Genomic DNA, 25,591 nt, shown 5'->3' on the forward strand with positions numbered 1-25,591 from the left:
CTCCTAGACGTTTGCACCTAATGGGGCTTAAACAAGACCCTCGATGCTCCTTGTGTTTAAACGGTGATATTGGTACATTTATGCATATGTATTGGGAATGCCCTCCTGTTAAGATATTCTGGGAAGAAGTAACCACTCAATTATCAGAATTTTTATTTCTGACCATACCTGTACTGCCTTCTGTATTGTTGTTGAATGATGTTTCTCAGTTATCAACCTCTGTACATGTAAAGAGACTAATTTTGTCCGGTCTCACGGCTGCCAAAAAGCTGATAGCATCACGCTGGATTCAACCGGATAAAATGTGCCGGAAGGTATGGGTTCTTACATATCTCGATGTGATTTATCTAGAGATATCTACCGCACAAATTTTAGGTGTTAATGAAGCCAGCATAGCAATCTGGTTAGAGGTGGTGGAGAAGATAAAGGATAGCATATGAACTTGTAATCCCTGGCGTTAAACGGAATAATGGATGGATAGTCCAAGAGGGGGTCCTGAGGGGGGGGTGGGGGGGAAGGAAAGGAGAAGGAAAGAGTGAAGAGCAAGCAAGAGCATATGTATTGTATTGTATTCATTATGTGTATATCTTTTAATCTACATTTATTTTGATTTAAGTACTGGACATTATTGTTATTATTATGTCGGTCATAGTCCTGTGATTTATTGTGGATTTCGTCAATGTATTGTGTGTCTAGTTTTATGTTAAAAAAGGGAAAATAAAAAACATTTGTTCAAAAAAAGAATACATGAACGGGCAGGCGGGGTCAGTTGTCCAAGCCATCCCTACAAGCGCGTGTTTTGCCGGAGTGTTTAGGACCCGCCCCCACGCCGCAGCTTGGTAGAGAAAAGAAACTACACCATTTATAATGGAGTGCAATAGCGGCCGAAGGCGTTAGAGGGCGGTATAAGACCGTCTGCCAGCTCAGACACATTCAGAACAGTATGCACAAGGTGCCCCGCTGAATTATGAATGGCAATAGCGATTAAAAGAAATACCGTGAGAAAAACGTAGTTCTATGTTTCCGGCACTCAACCGTCGGGCAACAAAAACGTACTTCTACGTGAATGGCACCCAATGTGTTAAAGGGCATTTAAAAGGATACAATTCTTTAAATGCTGTTTTTTATAGAAAAAATATCTGATCCAATATTTGTGGCTTAAAAACAATTTCCGACAATTAGTTACACTTTAAATAAAAAATATATATTTCTTGATTCAGAAATTCTTTATTATGGATGAACAAAAATTTCAATGCGAATGGTTGATTTGAATTTCAAGGACTTTTTAAGCACCTTGTTAAAAAATGGGCTGTTTTCAAGGAATTCCTCCAGGCCTTGACTTTTTTTTTAAATCAAGCACTTCAAGAGCCTTGTGCGAACCCTGTGGATTATACCTGGACCCCCCCCCCCCCCCCCCCCTCCTGTCATACCTGTGGTGGTCTCTGTGCCGCTCGTCTTTGATCTCTAGTTGCTGTGTGGCAGACAGCGACAGGCTCTTCTTGCTCCAGCTCTGGGACGACTCCGGGTCCGACAGCACCAGCAGGTCGCTGCACTTCCCCGACAGCCTGAAGGGCGGCACCACTGAGTAACCTGCAGCGAAACATCCAAGCCGGTCAGTTCCGTCTCATTTCAGGGTGGACTGACCAACGTTGCAGAGGATGCGTGAGTTAATGACGAGTCTGGAGTGAATACGCAAGGAGTGCATTATGAGGTGCAGGCCTGATCAACTTTTGACAGATAAGATAGTCATCCTTCTGCTGCTTGAAAATTTATTTTCTTCACGGAAATTAATCTTTCCCCTATTGAAAAGGTGTTGTAAGTGGTATTTCTTTGTTAAAATAACTCTACATTCTGACAGTCATCACTGAGTGTTTGGTCAGTAACATGGATCTCCCAGTTCCTCAGCTCTGCAATAAACAGGAAATACATTTTCTGGTATCCCGTTCCCACTTTATCCAATCAGGAGAAAGAACCCGAGATATGCTTTTCCCAGATTCGCTTACTGCACTGGCAGATTATTTTACTTGTTTCAAGCACATATTTGTTTTTATTTCTTATTTTTGCAGTGTGGAGTTCCCTCTCCTGACTGGAAAAAAAAGTGTGAACTGGATACCATACAAGGAAATTTATTTTCTGTTTACGGCAGAGTGGAGGGACTGGAAGACCCATGTTACTGACCAAACAGAAAATTTCTCCACCACGTCGCATCTCTACATCGACAGCTTTCAGAAACAATACACGTTTATTTGCATATCGAGTGAGGAAGTGAGACCTGATCACACAAGCGGCTACTCTAGTGATCGGATCGCCGCAAGACGCATCTTAATGCCAGGTGTGAACAGAGCCAAGAGGGCATTATATCAGTAATCATTATAGAGTCGAGATCCTGTCACCCAGCAGGGTTTAATTCCGACTGTGACGAGGTGGCAGGGGAGTGACAGTATTTCACCAGGCCCTGCTACCACCCTGGGGCATGTACTGGGGCTGGGCTAGCACATACACATATACACACACACACAACACACATGGAAACAGAGAGTAATGACACACACGATATCCCTAGCACCATGCAATTAACACTATTTATAGGGATTGATTAACACTTTACCGAGCTCCGCTTTGTAGGACCTCTTTCCTCAGACGTCACTGGGCGGATCTCAACAGCAGATCTGGTGATATTGTGACTGTGTGGCTAACAGCAGATCTTGTGATAGTGTGACTGTGTGGCTAACAGCAGATCTTGTGATAGTGTGACTGTGTGGCTAACAGCAGATATTGTGATAGTGTGACTGTGTGGCTAACAGCAGATCTTGTGATAGTGTGACTGTGTGGCTGACAGCAGATCTTGTGATAGTGTGACTGTGTGGCTGACACCAGATCTTGTGATAGTGTGACTGTGTGGCTAACAGCAGATCTTGTGATAGTGTGACTGTGTGGCTAACAGCAGATCTTGTGATAGTGTGACTGTGTGGCTAACAGCAGATCTTGTGACTGTGTGGCTGACAGCAGATCTTGTGATAGTGTGACTGTGTGGCTAACAGCAGATCTTGTGATAGTGTGACTGTGTGGCTGACAGCAGATCTTGTGATAGTGTGACTGTGTGGCTGACAGCAGATCTTGTGATAGTGTGACTGTGTGGCTAACAGCAGATCTTGTGATAGTGTGACTGTGTGGCTGACAGCAGATCTTGTGATAGTGTGACTGTGTGGCTGACAGCAGATCTTGTGTGACTGTGTGGCTGACAGCACTCGCCTGCTGCCAGTACTGCCAGATGTAGGGCGGTCGTGCGGTTTGGTGAAAGAGTGCAATTGTTGTGTTGTGGACAATATTGCGATGTAATAAATAAATGGTGTCATGAGTAGACTTGCTTGGTTATCAAGGAAAATGCAGATTACAGACAAAAAAAAAGAAAAAAAAGAGAAAGAAATAGGGCTGTCAATATTAACACATTGTGCGCCATAAACGGCGTAAGTCGTTATTGCCCGCCATGCGTTGAACGCCAACAACGGCGTAAATAGTTTTTGGGATCAATATTTTTTCGCCATGGCATTCATAATTCATCCAACGCCTCAATACCGCCGCCTGGTGGATGGTCGGGCGAGTTACACTCAGGCCAAAAGCGGAAGTGGCGATCGGTGCATCGAGGAAATCCCTCCGGCAGTCATATCTTGTTACGTGGGTCCAGACAAACACTCGAGTGCATTTGAATCGCTTTCGAAACGCAATAATCGATATGATTTCGGCGTTTATTGCGCCATACAAACCGGAAATGGATATAGGAGATCGACGTCAAATAATTGGGATATTTTTCCTCCAGTCTCATCGGCGAACGGTAAGAGGAATATAACGTTATTTTCAGCCCGATTGTTTATTCATTTCACTGCAAACCATCTGCTCAACATATCAACCCATACTAAATAAAGCCGTTACTGACGATCAAGGAATTATAAACGACCCCCCCCCCTTTCCTTCACGCATGATGAAGCATAATGTATACCGATCATATACATTTGCATTTTTTAATATAGCGTGTATAGGAAAGAAACGCCAATCGATAATCTATCATATGCGTCAGGGCCTATAACTAGCGTTTTTGGAATTACAGCAGAAAAGCTTAAAAACATACTTATATTCTAGACGGTATTAACACAAAAATATAACGTTCCCACATCCGGAACGATAGATAATTGATGTTGAATGGGCCATAGTAATGCAGATATAGCTATAATATTTAAAAAGTTATAGCCCTGCAAAGAAGGTAAACATCTCCATAGGGTTACAGTGCTGGCAGACTGGGTATAATGATGGGCACAATGCCCGGCGCCCAATGTGTTAACACGTACATTTATTTAGATTCATTTTAAAATCTTAACAATTCATCTTGTTACAATTTTTTACTCCAATAGTTACTTTGATTTCCTCCCGGGTGGCTGGTGACATGTTTGTTTACATTAAATGAAGGTTGAATGAATGAATGAATTGGCCTACAGTTAACACTTTCTCTGCCAAGGACGCCTAAACTCGTCATTCCCCGCCATGCTCATTCTGCCAATGACGCCGTAACGCGTCATTGAGATCAATATTTCAAAAATCTGTGATCGCAATCATATTTCTCCCCCGGAGACTTGAGATCTACTGTTGATCCCCTCTCAACTCTCCAACGGTTCAAGAGCGCCATCTGGTGGCCGATCGGCGGATCGCCCAAACCGGAAACGGAAACTGGTGCTCATCCAAATTCGGTCCGATCACTCGCTATAGGTCCCGGGACTCGAGCGCGACACAATGGATAGTGATCCGTTACCAATAACTCGATAAACAACATGATTTGGACGTATATACTATTATACAACCTGGAGATGGATCGCATATTTCAACATCCCATAATAGGAATATTTTTGCTCCACGCTCATCGCCCAACGCTATGAGGAAGCTGCGGTGAGTTTCAGCGTTTTTTTTTTACCGTGTTCGATACAAACTGCTCTAATGATCATATCACCCACACTAGATGAATCATCTAACGTTGGCCACGGAATTATAAACGACCTCCCCCCCATCCGGTCAACATCAGATGATAAGTAGTAACTTCTAGAAGCACGTCCATTTGAAATTTTTTATCTCGCGCAGATCGCTATCAAACTGTATTTGATCATCAATATAATGCATTTAGGGCTATAAATCACGTTCTGGAGAATGCTGCAGAAAACGATAAAAACATATTTATACTTTAGACCGTATTTTAGTATGAATATGTGAATGAAAAAGTATAACGTTCCTACGTCCTGAACGATAGATAATTGACGTTGAATGGGCCATAGTAATGTCAATTTAGCAATACAATTTAAAAAGTTATAGCCCTGCAAAGAAGGGGAACTTCTCCATAGACAAATAGAGCTGGCAGAGGATGGTATAATGATGTACATAAGCCTGGCGAAGAAAGTGTTAACACAACAATTACAATAACAAATTGATCCATGCCAGGATTTCTTGATGTCATTTAGCCCCAACCTGTACAACTATTCCAGTGACATATTTGATCCATGCCAGGATTTCCCTGCCATTACTCCAAACTGAGTGGTGCAAAGAGTTCCATTACACCACACTGGAGTTATCACCTCACTCATTTGAAACATGGCCTAGTTTGTTGTTTAATCGTTTACATCTATTCACAGGCCTTTGTGGAGGCTGAAATGTCTTTGTTGAAGTTGGCTGCTACTAGGGTTGCCGTGGTGATGTAAAATGTCCCATGATTAATTTCTCATGACTAATAAACTCATGACAACACCGGTATTCCTGGTGACACCGGATATTTTACTAAATGATGCTCAATATCTGTAAAGCACTTACTTATCTTAACGTTATACGGCTACATTGATCCACTCTGTCTGTCCATCTACGTCTGTTTTTAATTCATTTTCAATTATTAGAATCCATTTGCTGGACAGACAGACAGACAGACAGACAGACTCAACGTTATGTTCTCATTTAAAAATAATCTAATGGACAGTAATAACTTCCATACATTTTCTATCCTTTCATTGACGGATCAATGTAGCTGCAGCCTTATTTAGTGCATCACGCAAACATACTGTTGCTGGTCTGGACTGGTTTTCTGAACTCCAGTCAAGCTGCTGTGAGATTTAATGAGAAATATTTCCAAATCCTCTGCCATCGTTGTAACCTGACGTGTCGTCTCTAGAGCCTCCTTTCTCTCCTTCATGCAAAGTTAAATCCGAGTGAAAGTTAAACGTAAGCTACTCTGTACTGTGACTCTGCTGCACAGAGACCTATAGAGAATAAGTATTGAAAACACGCATAATATTTTACAAATTAAGATTTTTTTTATTTGATGAATGTTAGAGTTGGGTACCATTCACCTTTGAACCGGTACCTGGTAATCGATACCGGTACTTTCATTATAACAAAACATTTATCTCTGTTGTAAAACTAAACTAAAGTCTAAACTTCTCTATTTCAACATTGTTATCACACCACACAATTTTTTTAAATTTAAATATCAACATTATCTGGCCATCCTCAGTAAAGACTATCAAACTCCTCTTTCCAAAGACCAGAGATGGGACATGCACACGTGCACACACACACAGGGAGAATTGCTTATAGCAGACTTAATGATTTTTGAATATTTCAGCTAATGAAATGCTTATTCTCATCAACTATCCAGTTTGTTTTTATAGTGTAACGTTTGGCTACTTTAAATCATTGAACGTAGAGAGAGAGAGCGAGAGAGGCTCGGCTCAGCCCCCCCCCCCCCCATTGCTGACTAATGGAGCTCGAAACAAACTGGTATGGTGGAGTACTTCCACTGTGAGCGTTTCCAGGGTTAGCTTAGTTAGCGTTAGCAGCTAACATTAGTTAGCTTAGCTAGCGTTAGCAGCTAGCGTTAGTTAAGGTTTTTTACCGCGGCGTGGACATGCAGGAATGGTATATGGAATGGTATGGTATATTCACTGTATGCATGATGTACTATGGCTTGTTCTCTGCATGTTGATGTTATACTGTATGTTATACTCAGCTGACAAGGCGTCAGAGAGGCCGCTGTGAAAGTTAACAGAAATAAAGTATGGCTATGGCTTGTGTAAGAATATCACAGTATCCTTGTGAAGGCACACCCTGGGGAGGTTTTGACCACTGAGGATCTGAGATGGTCATATTGTCCACAATCACAAGAACTACAACTATTGGGTCTATTGTTTGATGCGTTGTTCAGTCAGCTGGTGAAACAGAACTGGAGGCAGAGTCATGTAATGACTGGTGCTGAGGTACAGTGACACTATTGTGTGAGATGATAGTGTGTGTGTGTGTGTGTGTGTGTGTGTGTGTGTGTGCACGCATGAGTGTATGCGTGTATAGATAGTGTGTGTGTGCATAATATAGGTAGTGTGTGTGTGTGCACGCGCATGTGTGTATGCATGTATAGATAGTGCGTGTGTGTGCACGCATGAGTGTATGCGTGTATAGATAAGTGTGTGTGTGTGTGTGTGTGTGTGTGTGTGTGTGTGTGTGTGTGTGTGTGTGCGTGTGTGTGTCAGAGCCTATGAGCGGCGCGGAGCGGCCGAGAAATCCGCTCTTCGCTCTGGACGGCGTAGTTCCGCTCTCATTCGCTCATGTTGCCCCCCCCCCCCCCCAAGCCGCTCAGCGCTTGCTCAGTGCTCACCTTCATTTGCGCATCAAGCGCTCCACGCTCCTGCCCGCTCAGCAGATTTTTTTTTTTTTTTTGTTGCATGCTGTTAATTAGCTTGATTTGACCAAAATTACAACAGTCTGCACCCCCTGGGCACCTTAACAATTGTTTGTATTGAGCCGTATTGTATTGTACCCATTCTGCAATCTGTTAAATAATGTTTTCAACCATTCTACTAGCTTTACTATGCTAATGTAGCTAGCCTAGCCGCAATGCTAAGTGTTTATACTGGCAGATCACATTCACGTTAGCATGTAAGCTAACAACATCAGCGCTCTTTTTGTGAGACTAAACTCTCCGCTCTTGGTGGTACATTGTGTTGATGTTGGTTTCGTTTCATCAATAAATGAGGCAGAACATAGTGAATGTATCCTCTTTTTTTTTATTGCACTTTGTTTGTTTCTTGCTGAAAATAAATGTTGCTAAATACTTCCCGAGGTGATTTAAAGATGGCGGATTTCTGTTTTGACTTAGCAGGATGTGTACTAGTGACTAGTGACACCTTCACCCTTCTGATTGGTTTAAAATAGCCTTCATGTTTGAACTACATCGCCACCTATTGCTTTGGCATTGTACTACATGTATATTACATCAGTTTAAACCACTGTGTGATCGTGTGCACGGAGCGGCTCGGAGGACAGCTCTCGCTCCGGAAGTCACTCTGACCCATTTTAAAACCCACTCCGCGCTCACTTCAAAATCCACCCGCTCCGCTCCTTGCTCCGCTCGCGCTCCGCGCCGCCCACATGCTCTGGTGTGTGTGCATATAGGTAGTGTGTGTTTGTGTGTATAAGTAGTGTTTGTGTGTGCACGCATGAGTGTATGCTTGTATATAGTGTGTGTGTGCATATAGGTAGTGTGTGTGTGTGTGTGTGTGTGTGTGTGTGTGTGTGTGTGTGTGTATGGACGCGCATGTGTGTATAGGTAGTGTGTGTGTGTGTGGACGCGCATGTGTGTATAGGTAGTGTGTGTGTGCACCAGTGATGCCACAGATTACTTGTAAAAGTAATCTGATTACTGATTACTGATTACTCCTTTAAAAAGTAATCTAAGTTACTTTACTGATTACTTGATTATCAGAGTAACTTAGTTACTTTGAAAGTAACTAGGTTACGAAGTCGTCGTCGTTCCCCCAACAGTTTTTTTTAAACGCTTTATTGAAAGTGCATAAATTGTTTTTAACTTGTTTCTCTGCACATAACGTAAATAGTTAAACTAGTGCTTCAGCTTCTGTACCATCAAGTATGGTAAAGCAACAGTCTATGATGCTCACAGCATTAGAGCAGCCAGCCAGTGGTTTTACAAAACCAGTGTATCACATCTAACAAATGCAGGCTGAACTATTCAATTATATCAACTGTAACTATTAAATTGTTTTTATAAATGTCTCTCTATAAACATACAATCAGTCTCTCTTTAACATGTAAATTAACTGTAAATCTGGCAAATAAGAGCTTTTGCTCTGCCACCATCAAATATACATTAATCAAAAGGGAAAGAAACAATCTCTCTCTTTTGCTGTTTGGCTGGCCTCCGAGTCCTCCTGTACCTAGTCGAAGCGTCGGCTAGTGTTGTGATTCCAGATGCTTTCAATGCAATTGGATGTGCTGTTTTTAGCGGTAGACAGTATTTTGTTTCCTCCGCATATGAATGTTTTTTTCACCCGGCTTAGCTGACACAAACGTGAAGTAGTGACTGAGGCTACGTTTAGACGAGCGTTTTGGGATGGAAGTCTGAACAGAAACCGCAAAAGTCGTCTTGCGGTTTCACTTTTAATTTTGCGTTTAGACAAGGGTTTTTTTGGGGTGGAATTCTCCGTGCAGACGAGGCTGTAACGACGGAGCCCTGCTGTCACACGATTGGCGCATATGTCACATGACGTGCTGTGAAGACCCGCCCTACTCTGCCTCTGATTCGCAGACTGTGGATGGGGAATGTGATTGGACCAAAGCAGAGTCACTCACAGACAGAGGGTCCAGTCACGCCGCGGGACACATTCTTGTGTATTTAACCCTTTCACTGCCACACGACGTCACTCCCAAATAAGAAAAACAGCTCAAAATGTATTTTTGACTGTCGAAAACGAAATAAAATACTGCATTCCGCCTGCATTATGAATTTATGATGAGATAGTAACGAAATAGTAACGCACAGCCACTTGGACAAGTAACTGCAATCAGATTACTGGCTTTTAACACTTTGGTTGCCTAAGGTTAAATTCATGATATACCATAGATTGCCAGCGCTATTTGTCTATGGAGAAAGTCCCCTTCTTTGCAGGGCTATAACTTTTTAAATTCTATTGCTACATTGCCATTATTAGGGCCCATTCAAAGTCCTATATGTATTGTTCATTGTGTAGCAACGTTAAACTTTTTCATTCACATATTCATAGTAAAGTATGGTCTAATGTATAAGTATGTTTTCATCTCTTTCTGCAGCTTTCTCCAGAACGTGATCTATAGCCCCAAATACATTATATTGATGATGCAATACAGTTTTATGGCAATCAGCGCGATATAAAAAATTACAACTAGACGTACTTCTAGAAGTTACTACACGTCATCTGATGTTGACCGGATGGGCTAGGGGCCGTTTATAATTCCGTGGGCAGCGTTATACCAATCATCTAATGTGGGTCAAATGTTGATAATAGCAGTTAGTATCGAAGACGGTAACGTTACACGCTGAAACTCACCCCAGTCTCCGCGCGCCGTTGGGCGATCATCGTAGAGTTGAAATCTTATCATTATGGGATGTAAATTTACCCGGTCCATCTCCAGCTTGTATAATGGTATATACGTCCAAATCATGTTGTTTATCGAGTTATTGGCAATCGATCACTGTGTAGCGTGACGAGCCAGAGTCGCGGGACCTATAGCGAGCGCCCGGAAGTACTACGGACGTAGCACAACCTCTATGCCACTTCCTGTTAAAGCGATTGCGCCGATCGGCCACCAGATGGCGCTCCTGAACCGCCAGAGAGCTCAGTGGGTCCTGCTGGTGGATCTCAGGCCAGCGGAGGGGACATATGAATCCGATCGCAGATTTTTTAAATATTGATATAAGGACGCTGTACAGCGTCCCCCGGCAACTTGAGCATGGCCAGCAATGACGTCAAAACACGTTTCATGGCAGTCAAAGTGTTAAAGATTAACGCGTTAGATTACTATTTTCGGGGAAAAGTAATCAGATTACCGGCATCACTGGTGTGCACACACATGTGTGTATAGGTAGTGTGTGTGTGCACACGCATGTGTGTATCGGTAGTGTGTGTGCACACGCATGTGTGTATAGGTAGTGTGTGTGTGTGTGTGCGCGTGTAGTATACCTACCTATAGAGCTCTTGTCCGGCACGGCCAGATGGAGCGTTCCAGACAGGAAGTTGATAAGCTCCGGCAGGAAGCGCTTGGAGAGGAAGACGTACTCCAGCGCCAGACAGCACAGCACCAGGCCTGATGTCACATCCTGCAATGATGTCACTGGACACTGGAACCGCAACACAGACACACAGACACAGATTAAGGCAGGTGACCTTATATTGAAATATTTTTTTTATTCACACCACATGCATAAACAGCGTTTCCATCAATGACAACTATATATGAGCTAATATAATTTCTCGTTTAAAAATGGCAGATATTATTTTGACCTTGATAAGTCATTCTTCTAGGGTCTTGTTATATCAGGGGACCCTACATTTAAAGGAATACCATCATGGATGTAGGGCTGGGTATCAAAAACACTTTTATGGTATCGATTGAACTGCTTCAATGCTATCGAGTATCGAATAATGCTGTGTAGGGGTGTAACGATGCATCGATTAATCGAAATGCATCGATTCTAATGTGACGATTCAACTGCATCGATTTTAAAATGTTAGAATCGATTATAATCAAAATGTATCTAAAGAAAAAAAAGAAGATTTTTTTTTTTCTTTTTTTAATGTTTTTTTTTTGTGTGTATTGTTTTTATTGACCTATAGTCCATTCATGCTGAGTGAATCAGTTCCCCCAGCCACATTTGTGTATTAATTTTTTTGGGGGGAATTAACTGATAGAAAATGAATGGAATCGAATTGTGGTCAAATGAAGAGATTTCATGATGCATTGAATCGTTGCCTGAATAATCGTAATCGAAATTAATCGTTGTGAGGTTGCATCGTTACACCCCTAATAAGTAGTTAATCTCATCAGCGTCAGTGAGCCAGTAAGCATGTTTGTTCCAAGCTATAACATTTCTTCTGTTCAATCACAATCCAAAAATCACTCAAAATGCAACAAAGCCTCTGATTGGCTCACACAGCACAGAGAACTCACAAAGGTATCTGGGGGTAAGTATTGTTTCGGTATGGAATCTGTCGCCCCTCTTAGTACTTAAAGCACAACCTTTTCAAGCTAAACCATATCTAGGGTAAAGCACACAGGACACAAGTGCAAATAACATTCAGGCATTGTCCAGACGAAGACGGATCCAATCTTTTTAGTTTTCATTTCAAAAAAGTTTTCTGTAAACACGAAATAGTTTCAAGAAATATGTGCGTCCGGCAGCTGGGTGGCGCAGCGGACATTGCGCTCGTCACCAACGCAAGAGACACCGGTCTCGAATCCGGCTGTCAGCGTTGCCTCCGGCTTGGGCCGGCCGTTATACTGACTCAATTGGCAGAGTCAGCGGGAGGGAAGTCGATGGGTGGTAATCTGGTCGTTGTAAACAGCGACTCCTACAGGTCGGTCAGGGCGCCTGCACAGCAAAGACAGGAAATGGCGGGGGCAGTGTGAGCCTCCCACACGTTACACCTCGCCAATGAGAGTCCACGCTAGCAGGTGAAAAGAAGTGACTGGCTGCCGCCACATGTATCGGAGGGGACATGTGATGGGCTTCTATCCTCCCTACGACCGGCCAGTGGGGGGCACATGCGAGCAACGATCAAGACAGGGGAGGGAGAATTGGCACGAGAGGAAATTGGGATGGGAGAAAAATCACAGAAAAAGGAGAAAAAGTAGGTAAAAAAAAGAAATATGTGCGTCCAAATCAGAACACTGAAACGCTGTATTGCTGCCGCAAATGTATAAAATAAACGTATTTCCGGTGTTTTAGACGTCGCTTTTATTTTGAAACCCCCCGACTGTAAGTGTTATTGTTGTTTTCGCTAGCGGAACAACTCGTTGATAGAATAGCCCTGTTTTTCAATGTGTACATAATGTAAATATCTGTAGATGACAGCATCTACTCTAAGATCTCAAATGAGGACAGTATCAGTCATGTGTGTTTTCAAGTTAGACTGGGGAAGCCACAGACAGACAGAGATTTGGGCTGTGCGCCAAGGTCGGCAGCCAAGTTGTTAACATCAACAACTGATAGCCGCTGGTGGGGAAGGTTTGGTCAGAGAGAGAGAGAGCTATGGGGAAGAGATAGAAAGGGACGTTAGTGTGTCAGAGGTGACCAGAGCGCCGTTGCCATGGTATTGTGTCACTTAGTAACGAGAGAAGGGGCAGGGCTACGGGGATGGCCCCCGTTGCTAGGGGAAAAACGTTATTAGCTGTGAGTTTCTTCCGGTGTAGGTTAGACCAGAAAACGAGGCTGAGACGTATAGACGTGGACAGAGAGACAGAGCACTAGCTAGAGGGTGGTGGGAGGGGCCTCCCTCCCGCCCCCCCCCCCCCCTCCTAGGCCTCGAGGGGGCTAGCTTCGGCTAACAGGGAAGGTTTTTGGCTAACGACGAGGCCTCAACCACCATCGGACTAATAGCAGAAGAGACGGTAGAGATAATGAATTCAATATATTTTTGTATGCCGTTTCCATCTTGTACAGGGTATGTTTATGGGAATAAACATAATGTTCCAAGGAAAGGTATCCTGTTTCCAGTGTCTCGTTAATTCTTCCGATTACGGATGTACCAACGAGGTGATACAGTGTGTGACAGCCAGTGAGATAACCATCAACTGATGACACAAACACAACGCAGAGGGAAGTCACGGAACAGCAGGTGACGAGTTGATTAGAGGCTGAAGAACACTGTAATCCATCATTGTGTTGTCCGGTTCTGTGCTTTTGAGCTAACAACGCTAGTTTCCAAAGGAGAGGAGAGACACCGCAGCTCACATGCACAAATGCAGCTACAGGCAATCGATGATGAGGAGGAAGAGCTGCTGATTTTAATCGGCAGGAGAGAGATAGCGTGTCAAATCTGTATATAATATGGTGCGGTCGTAGGCACGACAGCGCAGCTCAAACTACCTGTTTAACTTGTCCCTGTGTCCAGTCCTTTCGACTAGCCCCACCCGTTCATTGTAAACAATGAATGATGATTGTAATTGTATTAACGTTACTGTGTGTTGTAGCTATGTTAATAAATTCTGAATGGCATTAACGTTAGTTGGGTATGTTAGCTAGTATGATAGTCCAGACAAACAAAGCTATTTAGTTAGCTTGCTAGCTATCGTTATGAATGAATGAATGAATTATTTTATTTCGAATGTTTACAAATAAATAAAAAAACTAATAATTTTTTGAACATTTTCACAAATAAATAAATAAAATGTATGAAATCATTTTCATAAATTAAAATCGTTGGTAATCAAAAGTTGTCTGTATTTAACATTACCTCAGGATACCACTGTCATTGTATTTGACATACATTTACATTTAGTCATTTAGCTGACGCCCCATGATTGTATTTAGTTGGTTAGCTATTTAGCTAATGTTGATAGCATTGAATAGCATCAATGCTAGCTGGCTGGCTACAACAAATTCTCACAAGCTGGCATCGTAAAATCTCAACACCAGCCATGGGAATACTATTTACTAAATTATGGAGGCTTTTTAATCATCAAGGTAAGAGAGGATTTGTCATGATCAACTGAAGGCGTATGCTATAGAACAGTCTATAATGTGCTTGGCTACTTTTTGGGTTTTCAGAAAAAGGCCCGCTATGTGACGCTAATCTCTAGCTGGGCAAGACCAGCCGCATTTCATTGTATACCTGTATGCCGTGACAATTAAAACTCTTGACTTGACTAGCTAGTATTGTATTGTGTATTTCATCACAGTAGCCTCCGGGTGTTTAATAAACACTTCTAGCCAGGACATATCTGGACATATAAGATATATGTATCATGTTTCTTTTTTGTTGGCTGGGTTTGCGCATGTGGATTAAGGGAGAGGTGGGCTATCGCGTCATCGGTTCAGGAAAGATGCGTATAGCAGGGTTTCCGTTGTCCGGTAATTACCGTTTTTTTTACCGGGAAAATCTGTTGAAGTCCGACATATTTAAATCTCTCCGGTCATAATGTCCTGTGAAAATAATTCCCTCTAAGCACAATTTGAATTGTATTAAAATAGGCTAAAATTAAATAGCCTATGCAATGAACAAAACAATCGTTACATTTGTTTCATTGTTGCTTCACTCTGATAAAGCGCGGCTAGAGCGCGCTCAGATTGAATGTTTTTTTTCTTTCTTTTGTATTGAACCTGCCTGGTGGCCACCATAACGGCAAACAGCTATACGAGCGAGAGAGAGAGATGGCCAAACAGCTAACCTTAACAAATATTTTATGAAACCAAGCAGGTCTAATAATGACAACGATGTGTGTTCCTATATGTAGGGAGTTAGGCAACGCTCTAAAAGCTGTCTGCTGGATGAGAATTCTATTCTACACAACGGTCTTCATTAGATAAACCAATAGATACAAACATTGTGTATGACAAAATAAATATGGGCTGTTTTAAATTGTGTGAATAGTTGTTGCGAGTACTCACACTATGTTTCAATATAATCCGTTTTACCATTCATTAATTATAAACACAGACGTATGGTGTCCACCGCGTTCAGAACATCAAATTCTATCAACACTTTTTTTTAAGCTCCGGCCATAATGCGTGGTGACGTGTTGACCAATTTCGGAGGGGGATCCCAATGATATATCAATAAAAACTTACTGTCAGTTCATGTCCAAGAAATATGTTCACGCGCACAGCAAGTTTCACCATGTCCTGGCATTTTTAACCAGTGGAGAAAGGTAAGAGAGATTTCCCTATCGTTTTTCTTATATGAATTATTCAACCTACATTAATAAAACATACCTGGTGATCAACTACAGTTTGCTGTGAACATTATGATGTGTGTAGTGTTCTGATAACAACGATTATTGGTGAAGCGATGTCGAGATTCATTTGGGGTGTGACAGCTGCTGCAGCGCAACCTGTGGTTTGCTGATGAGAATGGCGGGGCGGGAGCTTGATGCTGGATTAGCGTATCGCTTCGTTGGGAGGCGGAGATAGTCATTGGATTCGGCAAATCATGCAACGTTTAGATTTCAGTGAACCCCACATGATAATGTTGCCGTCTCAGTAGTGCCAAATTTCTCAGTTCTTCGCTTGATATAATTAATACAAATGTCCAATATAACGGAATTCGTTAGCTCATAAAAATGTGATTATAACAGACTGCTGTTTAATGTCGGGCCGACTGCCCACAGACGGAAATTCGCCTATTTGATTTGAAGTCAGCAGCAGCACGTGAGTCTATCGACGGGACTTATTTTATTTGAAATATAATGTATACGCAAAAGTAGCCTAGTTTTAAGTTAAAATATTAGAAATCTACATGCCTTGAGGATGTCATTCTTTATATAGCCTGCCTATTAGGCCTGCCACGATAACACATTTTGCTGGGCGATTAATTGCCCCCGAAAATATCGCGATAAGCGATATTATTGCGACCGGTTAGAGAAATTTTTTTGAGAAATTTATTTCCCAAAACTTTTATTTTGAAGCCGACCGCTCCGTCTTTTCCGGTGTTTGACTTTTATTTTGAAGCCCACCGACCGGACCGGAAGTATTGTTGTTATTATCCTAAGCAGAAACTATGAGCCGACAACATGACTCGTCCGGTTCTGTTTTTGAGCTAATGATAAAACAAATTGTTGGTGAACAACTACCTTTCGGTTAGTTTTAACGTTAGCTACTAACGTTAGATGCAGCTACTACAGGCAATCAACGATGAGGAGGAAACGTCAAAGCAGTAATAGAATAGCTGTGGTGCGTAAGCACTGCAGCACGACTCGAAACTACCGGAGTGTTATAATAAATTAATTCATGTTTAACTTGTCCCCGTGTCCAGTCCTTTGACTAGCCCCACCCGTTCATTGTAAACAATGATGCATGTAATTGTATTAACGTTATTCTGTGTTGTACTTGTAGCTATGCTATACGTTGTATTTCGTTTGTTAGATATTTAGCTAATGTTGTTAGCATGGAATGAGAATCAAAGCTCTATCTTTCATCTTTATTTAGCAGTCCAGTTTCTCCGGGCAGTAGCGAGTAACTACTTGGGTCTAAAAATAGCTAACGTTACACTACAAATAATGCTACTTGGTTAAAAGGAGCAACACTATTGAGAAATGTCTATGTGGCGTTGCCCCACGGAGCTCCCGTGCTGTACTCTAGTAACGTCAGCGGCCCGCCTCCCAACACGGACAGTGACTGAAGGGGCACTGGTTCCGCCTCATTAAAACAAACGCGCAAATAGCAATTAATCGCGCCCGTCAAAATCATTGCATTCATTTTAATTATCGCAGCAATTAATCGATTTATTGCTTATCGCGGCAGGCCTACTGCCTATCAATTGTTTTTAAGCTCAATAAACTCTGACCGGAATTTCTCCCATTTGTCCGGGAGATTGAAATCTTGCACGACACGGAGACCGGCACCAATATTTTCTAACGGAAACCCTGGCGTATAGGCTTGTAAAGACGGGAACGCAAGGGTGGCGTTGACTGATTCATTTATTGCGTCTTCAGATTTGTCCACTCTGGGACCAGTTCTCAGAAAATTGCGTATTCAGGCTCCCAGAATGCGGTTCCGTGTGGACGAAAGGTGCACTGCATACGATAAAATACTTTGACGGATACAACCGAAATTGCCTTCGTCTGGACAAGGCCTTTAGAGGGGAAACACATTTAAATAAACAAAAACATTGGTCAGAGTAACTTCAACTCGTTATGCATGAAGAGACCTGGGATTTTTACACCATACGCCACATTCATGTACGGCTTGCTTTTGACAACACGAGCATATGATGATGCCAGGCGTGCACACCCACACACACGCACACAACAAGGTGCTAGCATGGGATGGGGGAAAACAACCCCAGCCACCACAGGCCAGTATGATTAAAGACTTTTTGGTTTATAGGAGTGTACAACCCACTTTCTCTGATCCAAAGATAACACGCCCACACACACAAGCAGTCACACACACACAAGCAGTCACACACACACAAGCAGTCACACACACACACACACACACACACACAGGTCACTGACTCATGGGGGGATAGAGGATTGGATTCAAACAGAATGGGAAATGATGAAACCCCATGAAAGAAGACAGTTCAAAAGCTAGCTGGTAAGAGATGGACAGAACACACAGACAGGCAGGCAGACAGACAGACAGACAGTGAGAGAAACACACAGATAAAAAGAGACAGACAGGCAAAGAGACTGATGAGGAGAAACACACCGACAGGCAGGCAGGCAAACAAACAGACGGTCTGACAGAGAGGCAAACAGAGGATAATTTTTTTGTATCTACTTTTTTTCTCCCATTTTAAATTTTTCTCCCATCCCAATTTTCGTATCGTCCAATTCTACCCTCCCCTGTCTCGAACGCTGTTAGGCCATGCCTCCCACAAGCCGGCTGCAATGTGGACGAAGCCTTACATCACATGTCCCCTCCGGTACACGAGGAGGCAGCCGTCGCATCTTTTCACCTGCACAGTGCGATCTCTCAGCGGCGGGGGTCTGCGTGGGAGGGACACGCGGCCCCTGTCGCTTCCTGATTCTGCTGCGCAGGCGCACCAACCGACCTGTAGGAGTCGCTGTCCACAACGTCCGATCCCCACCCATCAGCTTTCCCACCCCTAACACTGCCAATTGTGTTAGTATGAACGACCAGCCAAGCTGATAGCAATGCGGAGAGCTGGGCTCGACAGAGGATAATTCTTAAGGGAAAAGGACAGACAGGCTAACGAGACAGACAGAGAAACAGACACAAGACACAGACGGAGACACGGAGAGAAACACACAAGACACAGACGGAGACACGGAGAGAAACACACAAGACACAGACAGAGAGACAGACGGAGAGAAACACACAAGACACAGACAGAGAGACAGACAGAGAGAAACACACAAGACACAGACAGAGAGACAGACGGAGAGAAACACACAAGACACAGACAGAGAGACAGACGGAGAGAAACACACAAGACACAGACAGAGAGACAGACGGAGAGAAACACACAAGACACAGAGAGAGACACGGAGAGAAACACACAAGACACAGACAGAGAGACAGACAGAGAGAAACACACAAGACACAGACAGAGAGACAGACGGAGAGAAACACACAAGACACAGACAGAGAGACAGACGGAGAGAAACACACAAGACACAGAGAGAGAGACAGACGGAGAGAAACACACAAGACACAGAGAGAGAGACAGACAGAGAGAAACACACAAGACACAGACAGAGAGACAGACGGAGAGAAACACACAAGACACAGAGAGAGAGACAGACAGAGAGAAACACACAAGACACAGACAGAGAGACAGACGGAGAGAAACACACAAGACACAGACAGAGAGAAACACACAAGACACAGAGAGAGAGACAGACGGAGAGAAACACACAAGACACAGAGACAGACAGAGAGAAACACACAAGACACAGACGGAGAGACAGACGGAGAGAAACACACAAGACACAGACAGAGAGACAGACGGAGAGAAACACACAAGACACAGAGAGAGAGACAGACGGAGAGAAACACACAGGACAGAGAGAGAGAGACAGACAGAGAGAAACACACAAGACACAGACAGAGAGAGACAGACAGAGAGAAACACACAAGACACAGAGAGAGAGAAACACACAGACAGAGAGAAACACACAGACACAGAGACAACCAGAGAGAAACACACAGGACACAGACAGAGAGAAACACACAGGACACAGAGACAGACAGAGAAAAACACACAAGACACAGAGAGAGAGAAACACACAAGACACAGAGAGAGAGAGAAACACACAAGACACAGAGACAGACAGAGAGAAACACACAAGACACAGAGAGAGAGAAACACACAAGACACAGAGAGAGAGAAACACACAGGACAGAGAGGCAGACGGAGGAGCATTATGATAGAAAATAAGACGGCAGAGAGTCAGTGGAGACAGCTTTTTAGACACCAGAACAAACACACAGAGAGGGCTGTGTGTGTGTGTGTGTGTGTGTGTGTGTGTGTGTGTGTGTGTGTGTGTGTGTGTGTGTGTGTGTGTGTGTGTGTGTGTGTGTACCTTGGTGAGTGCCTGGCTGATGTAGAGCAGGGCAGGCGTGGTGACTGGGTGTCTGAAGTCGGAGGTTGGGAACAGCAAGGACGTCACCTTCAGGTAGACCAGCTGGAGGAAAACACACACGCGCGCGCGCACACACACACACACAGTTTTCATACAGCAATCTAGTGCTTTGATGCCACGTAGTGGATGAATGGGCTAGTTTCACTGTCATGTTTTAAGCCTATATCTAAACCAATTAACTTTTATTTTGTGCACGTCATCCCCCCCCCCCCCCCCCTCTCTCTCTCTCTCTCTCTAGTGGATGTACAGCATGGAGAGAAAGACTTGGATTGCGTACCATGTCCAGAGGTGGGAAGGCAGCACGCCCTTTGACCTCCAACACTTCCTCCATGTCGTGTGCGCTGTCCCCCAGGGTGGTCTGCATGGCCTTACAGGATACTTCCGGAAACATTTGGCACAGAGTGTACAACTGACTGGTGGGTGGGAGGGGGAGATAGAGGTGGGAGGGGAGAGAGAGAGAGAGTGAGGGGGGGGGGGGGGAAGAGAGAGAGAGAGAGAGGTGAGTAATAATTCCCCTGGGGATATACTTACATTAACTCTGAATATAAAGATGTGAGAAAAATAAACAGTGTAAACAAAAAGGTGCAGATGAGGGTCTGTATGCCCCATCGGTTATACTATACGCTACAATAAATATAGTTAATACAGAATTTGAATCTGAATATATACTATGAGTACGAGTAAAAGTAAACAGTATACACAAGGTGGCCCTAGCCGGCATGATATCTGGGACTACTCCTCCTCACGGTATGAGCTTGTCTATGGTGCCGAGTTCAGGAGGTCTCCTGGTAGCCAGCTCGCCAACGTACTCCAACAGGAACCCAACGAGTTTCTGGCAGAGACAGAGAAAAGTTCATGTTGGTTATTATGACACCGACAATAGTCTCGCAGAAGAAGCCAGCCAATTAGATAGATTTCTAACGTCCGGCGACGCAACTATTGAAAAGTGGTTAAGGACTAAACCCCCTAAAACAAATAAAAAGTGTGACAGACATTAATTGACCAACCGCAGACCTCCTTATTTGCGTCAACTTGTGTCAACATTTTGAATGTATGCTACAAGAAAAAAGCCACACCATTCAGAGGCTTCCCTGGACTTTTTTCTCAGATTAGTTTGTTCAGCCGCAGAACTCAAGAACTATTAGGAATGTGACTCTGACCACTAAGTGTGTCTGATTCTTAACCCTTTCACTACCACAATACAGAAGGTTAACCGTCTGTAGTGTGGTAGTGAAAGGGTTAACCTTCTGTAGTGTGGTTGTGAGAGGGTTAACCCTTTGCCATGGGTCAGTGAAAGGGTTAACCTTCTGTCTTGTCGCAGTGAAAGGGTTAAGCATTTGGTAGTGTGGTAGTGAAAGGGTTAAGCACCAACACCGGCACAGACTATATATCATGCCAGCTAGGGCACCTTGTGTATACTGTTTACTTTTACTCATAGTATATATATTCAGATTAAAATTCTTTATTGCCTACATTTATTGTAAGGTATAATAAAACTGATAGGGCATACAGACCCTCATCTGCACCTTTGTTTACACTGTTTATTTTTTCTCATATTCAGATTTAATTATATTGCCTATATTTGTGTCTTTCTGCTATTACCCTTCCCATACCTGTACCTCCCCCCCCCCCCCCTCCCCCCCACATGCTGCTATGACGCCCCGATTTCCCGAAGGGGATCATTAAAGGAATATCTGATCTTATCTTAACCCTTTCACTGCGACAATACACAGGTTAACCCTTTCACTGCCACATGACAGCCGGTTAACCCTTTCACTGCCACACGACAGCCGGTTAACCCTTTCACTGCCACACGACAGCCGGTTAACCCTTTACTATCACACAACCGATGGCGACCGTCGGTTGTGTGATAGTAAAGGGTTAACCTTCTGTCGTGTGGCAGTGAAAGGGTTAATTGATCCATCCTAATTTTAGCTACCAGTGGACCTGAGGGGTACGAACTCTAAATCTGAACGTAGTGTTTTGTTTGCAAATAGGTCAACTCCCCTGTGGAGGGCGGGAGGAACAGACTCTGATCTGTTGGTCTGCTGGGACCCCGTCTGCCTGATATACGTCACGTAAACAAAACTCTTTTACCCGTTCTCATTAGTAGAGAGATATCAGCACCAGAAGGACAACATGTTGGTTGGTATGGTATGCAAGTGTGACGTCTTTGTACCTGTAGTTTGAGCTTGTTGCCCACAGCCAGACCGGGGTGGTTGCACTTCTGTGTCCTGGCCACTATGAGGCGCTGGATGTCAGGGGAGTGTCCGTGGAGCAGGGTCTTCAGGTCGTCGTAGCTCTCTGGAGCTGGAGAGAGGCGTGGACACGGGGGAGAAACAACACACCAATAAGAGGCTAATTATGGAGCTCCCAATGTTGCCCACAACTGACCCATCTCAAGCTCTGCCAGCTCATAGCTTGACCCAGTAGCTTGTAATCTATACCATCCAAGCTTGTAGCTTGACCCAGTAGCTTGTAATTTGTACCATCCAAGATTGTAGCTTGACCCAGTATTTTGTAGCTTGTAATTAGGGATGTCCGATATTATCGGCCTACCTATATTATCGGCCAATATCGGCATTAAAATGTGATATCGGAAAATATCGGTATCGGTTTTCAAAACAAACAAAATAAAAAAAGGATATATTTTTTTACATTTCTAGAACCTTTATTTACCCAGGCAAGCAAGTAAGAACAAATTCTGATTTTATTTATTGTCAAAAGTATGCATAATGTTGTGTTAATTCCACAACAAGAGATATGTAATGTTAATTACCTGAAATTATTCAGTTTTTTGGGGGGGAAACCCTGCATATATCGGTATCGGTTGATATCGGTATCGGAAATTAAGAGTTGGACAATATCGGTATAGGTAAAAAAGCCAATATCGAGCATCCCTACTTGTAATCTGTACCATCCAAACTTGTAGTTTGTAGCTTGTAATTTGTACCATCAAAGATTGTAGCTTGACCCAGTAGCTTGTATCTTGTAATCTATATCATCCAAGCTTGTAGCTTGACCCAGTTGCTTATGATAAGATCATTTGGGGGTTTATTTGACAGAGGAAAGCGACGGTTGTGAGAAGGTCAGGAAAAGAGGGTGGAGCTCGACATAGGAGACGCAGCAGCACATGCTTTCCATTGGAGAACAAGCAGCCTGCTTTCAAGAGAGAGAGGTCATCGATCAACACAGACCCTCCTCCCTGATAACATGTCAAGTCAACGTATATCTGTAATGTTACGAATAGACACTTTTATGGTTTGCAAACATTGATTATGAATATTGGCATGTGTGAGCATTTTCTAACAAAGCACATTACCAGCTATTAACAACTATGCAAGGCTATTAACCCCCAAAAGACTGATTGACCAAAACTCTACTTCTGTTGCCAAAATGCACATGCATCTTTGTGATGACATTGACAAAAAAATATCTATTCTGGAAAAGTAGAGTAGAGTAGATCTCCAGGGCAGATAAAGGTTGACCTCCAGACTTCCTAGGGAGTCCAGAATGAAGATGTCCTGGCAATACGTGAATCAGTACCAGTGAAGGTGTACATTATAGTCAGTAGTTACCAGTGAAGGTGTACATTATAGTCAGTAGTTACCAGTGAAGGTGTACATTATAGTCAGTAGTTACCAGTGAAGGTGTACATTATAGTCAGTAGTTACCAGTGAAGGTGTACATTATAGTCAGTAGTTAACAGTGAAGGTGTACATTATAGTCAGTAGTTACCAGTGAAGGTGTACATTATAGTCAGTAGTTACCAGTGAAGGTGTACATTATAGTCAGTAGTTACCAGTGAAGGTGTACATTATAGTCAGTAGTTACCAGTGAAGGTGTACATTATAGTCAGTAGTTACCAGTGAAGGTGTACATTATAGTCAGTAGTTACCAGTGAAGGTGTACGGTAGCTCTGCTTTAGCTGCCTCCTGCTCAGCCTTCCTCTCCTCTTCACTGAGGCAGCTCTGAGGCTTGGCACCACTCTCTCCTTCCTCCTCCTCCTCCTCCTCTCCCTTCTCCTCCCCATCGCTCTCTCGCTCAGAGTCCAGGTCAGAGTGGCTGTCTTCCTCATCCCCGCTGCCCTCCTCCTCATCGCCGCCATCTGCTTCTTCTTCTTCTCCATCATCCCCCTCTACCTCCAACCCCTCCTCCTGACCACTTTCTCCCTCCTCAGCCTCCTCCTCGTCTTCATCTTTCTTTGACCCCTCATTTAAGTTCCACTTTCCATCCTAGAAAGAGAGCAAGAGAGGGGAACACATCATGTATTACTTTAGAAACAAACCTTCCAACAGTCATTAATAGGGGAATGCCACTCATTTTAAGAATCCATCTATACTAGAGCTGGGCCGTTAACGGCGTTAACGTGCTGCGTTAACGCTATACTAGTATTGCGCGATAATATAATTAACGCATTAATCTAAAAAAAAAATAAAAATAAAAAAAAAATCTTTTTTTTACATTTTTTTTTTTTTACCTTTATTTACCCAGGGTAGGTTCTCTGAGCACAGATGCTCTTTTTCAGGAACGCCCTGCTTCACATTCACACAGTTCCATTCACACCTGGGAGCTGCCCAGTAAAACCACAGTTGACACCATTGGCCACTGAGCAACTCCACTGGAGCAGTTGATTCAAACCATGTCACATAGTTCAAGTTTGAAATGATTCTTTCTGTTTTGCTCCTGAGAGTGTGCTAGATACTGTACTGTACTGGTAATATTATTTATTTGTGTTAACTTCTGAATAAAACAACTTATTAAACACAAGTACATCTTATTGAACATTATTTTGATATTTCATTACCAATTATCATAGCAAAACAGCTTTTCAAACAGTCTGTAATGCATTTTGGAAACGGGAGATGGGCTCATGGTGTAATGGGCCACCTGGCCTGAGAAACATAAGGAGGAAAGAAAAAGTAAGGACTTACTTCTGGTCATTATTTGGGTAGAACACACATATTTTGAATGCCTTCGGCAGGTTTTTTTTCTTTTTTTGAGCCATTTTAATCTAGATTAATCTAGATTAAATCCAGGATTGCAGATAGATTAATCTAGATTAAAAAAATTAATCTATGCCCACCTCTAATCTATACACATTTCATCTACACACACACACACCGTGATGTAATATACTGTAGACTCGTTGATATAACTCTGTATGATAGCATGTACAATAGTGCTGTATATACCGTATTTATATATTTATTGCATACAGTATATACCCATATCTGTCTGAATATACCTGCATATAATCATTCTCTATAACTACTCTGCATGATATCATGTACAATATATATCTATCAATATATGTATATCCACTATCCATATCTGTCTGTACATACCTGCATATAATCCTTTTTACATATCTGTAGATACTATACTACTCTTACTAGTTATGCTGCTGGCCAGTATGCTTTACTACCATAGTGTCTTTATACCTGTATCACTGTACATATTAATA

General features: G+C 43.0%; 1 protein-coding gene across 1 annotated transcript in view; it reads right to left on the minus strand.

Moving 5' to 3' along the window:
* Positions 1-25,591, minus strand: part of nop14 (NOP14 nucleolar protein homolog (yeast)) — a 62,943-nt gene that overhangs the window by 17,847 nt on the left and 19,505 nt on the right. Inside the window, exons 9-15 of the mRNA XM_084324224.1 lie at positions 24,023-24,359; positions 22,304-22,434; positions 20,871-20,956; positions 20,402-20,537; positions 20,065-20,166; positions 11,038-11,191; positions 1,431-1,590 (exon numbers count right to left, since the gene is read on the minus strand). Of these exons, the coding sequence (XP_084180350.1) occupies positions 1,431-1,590; positions 11,038-11,191; positions 20,065-20,166; positions 20,402-20,537; positions 20,871-20,956; positions 22,304-22,434; positions 24,023-24,359 (1,106 nt within the window). The remainder of the gene's footprint in view (positions 1-1,430; positions 1,591-11,037; positions 11,192-20,064; positions 20,167-20,401; positions 20,538-20,870; positions 20,957-22,303; positions 22,435-24,022; positions 24,360-25,591) is intronic.

Source organism: Notolepis coatsorum, assembly GCF_963971535.1.
Source record: "Notolepis coatsorum genome assembly, chromosome: 11".
NCBI lineage: Eukaryota > Metazoa > Chordata > Actinopteri > Aulopiformes > Paralepididae > Notolepis > Notolepis coatsorum.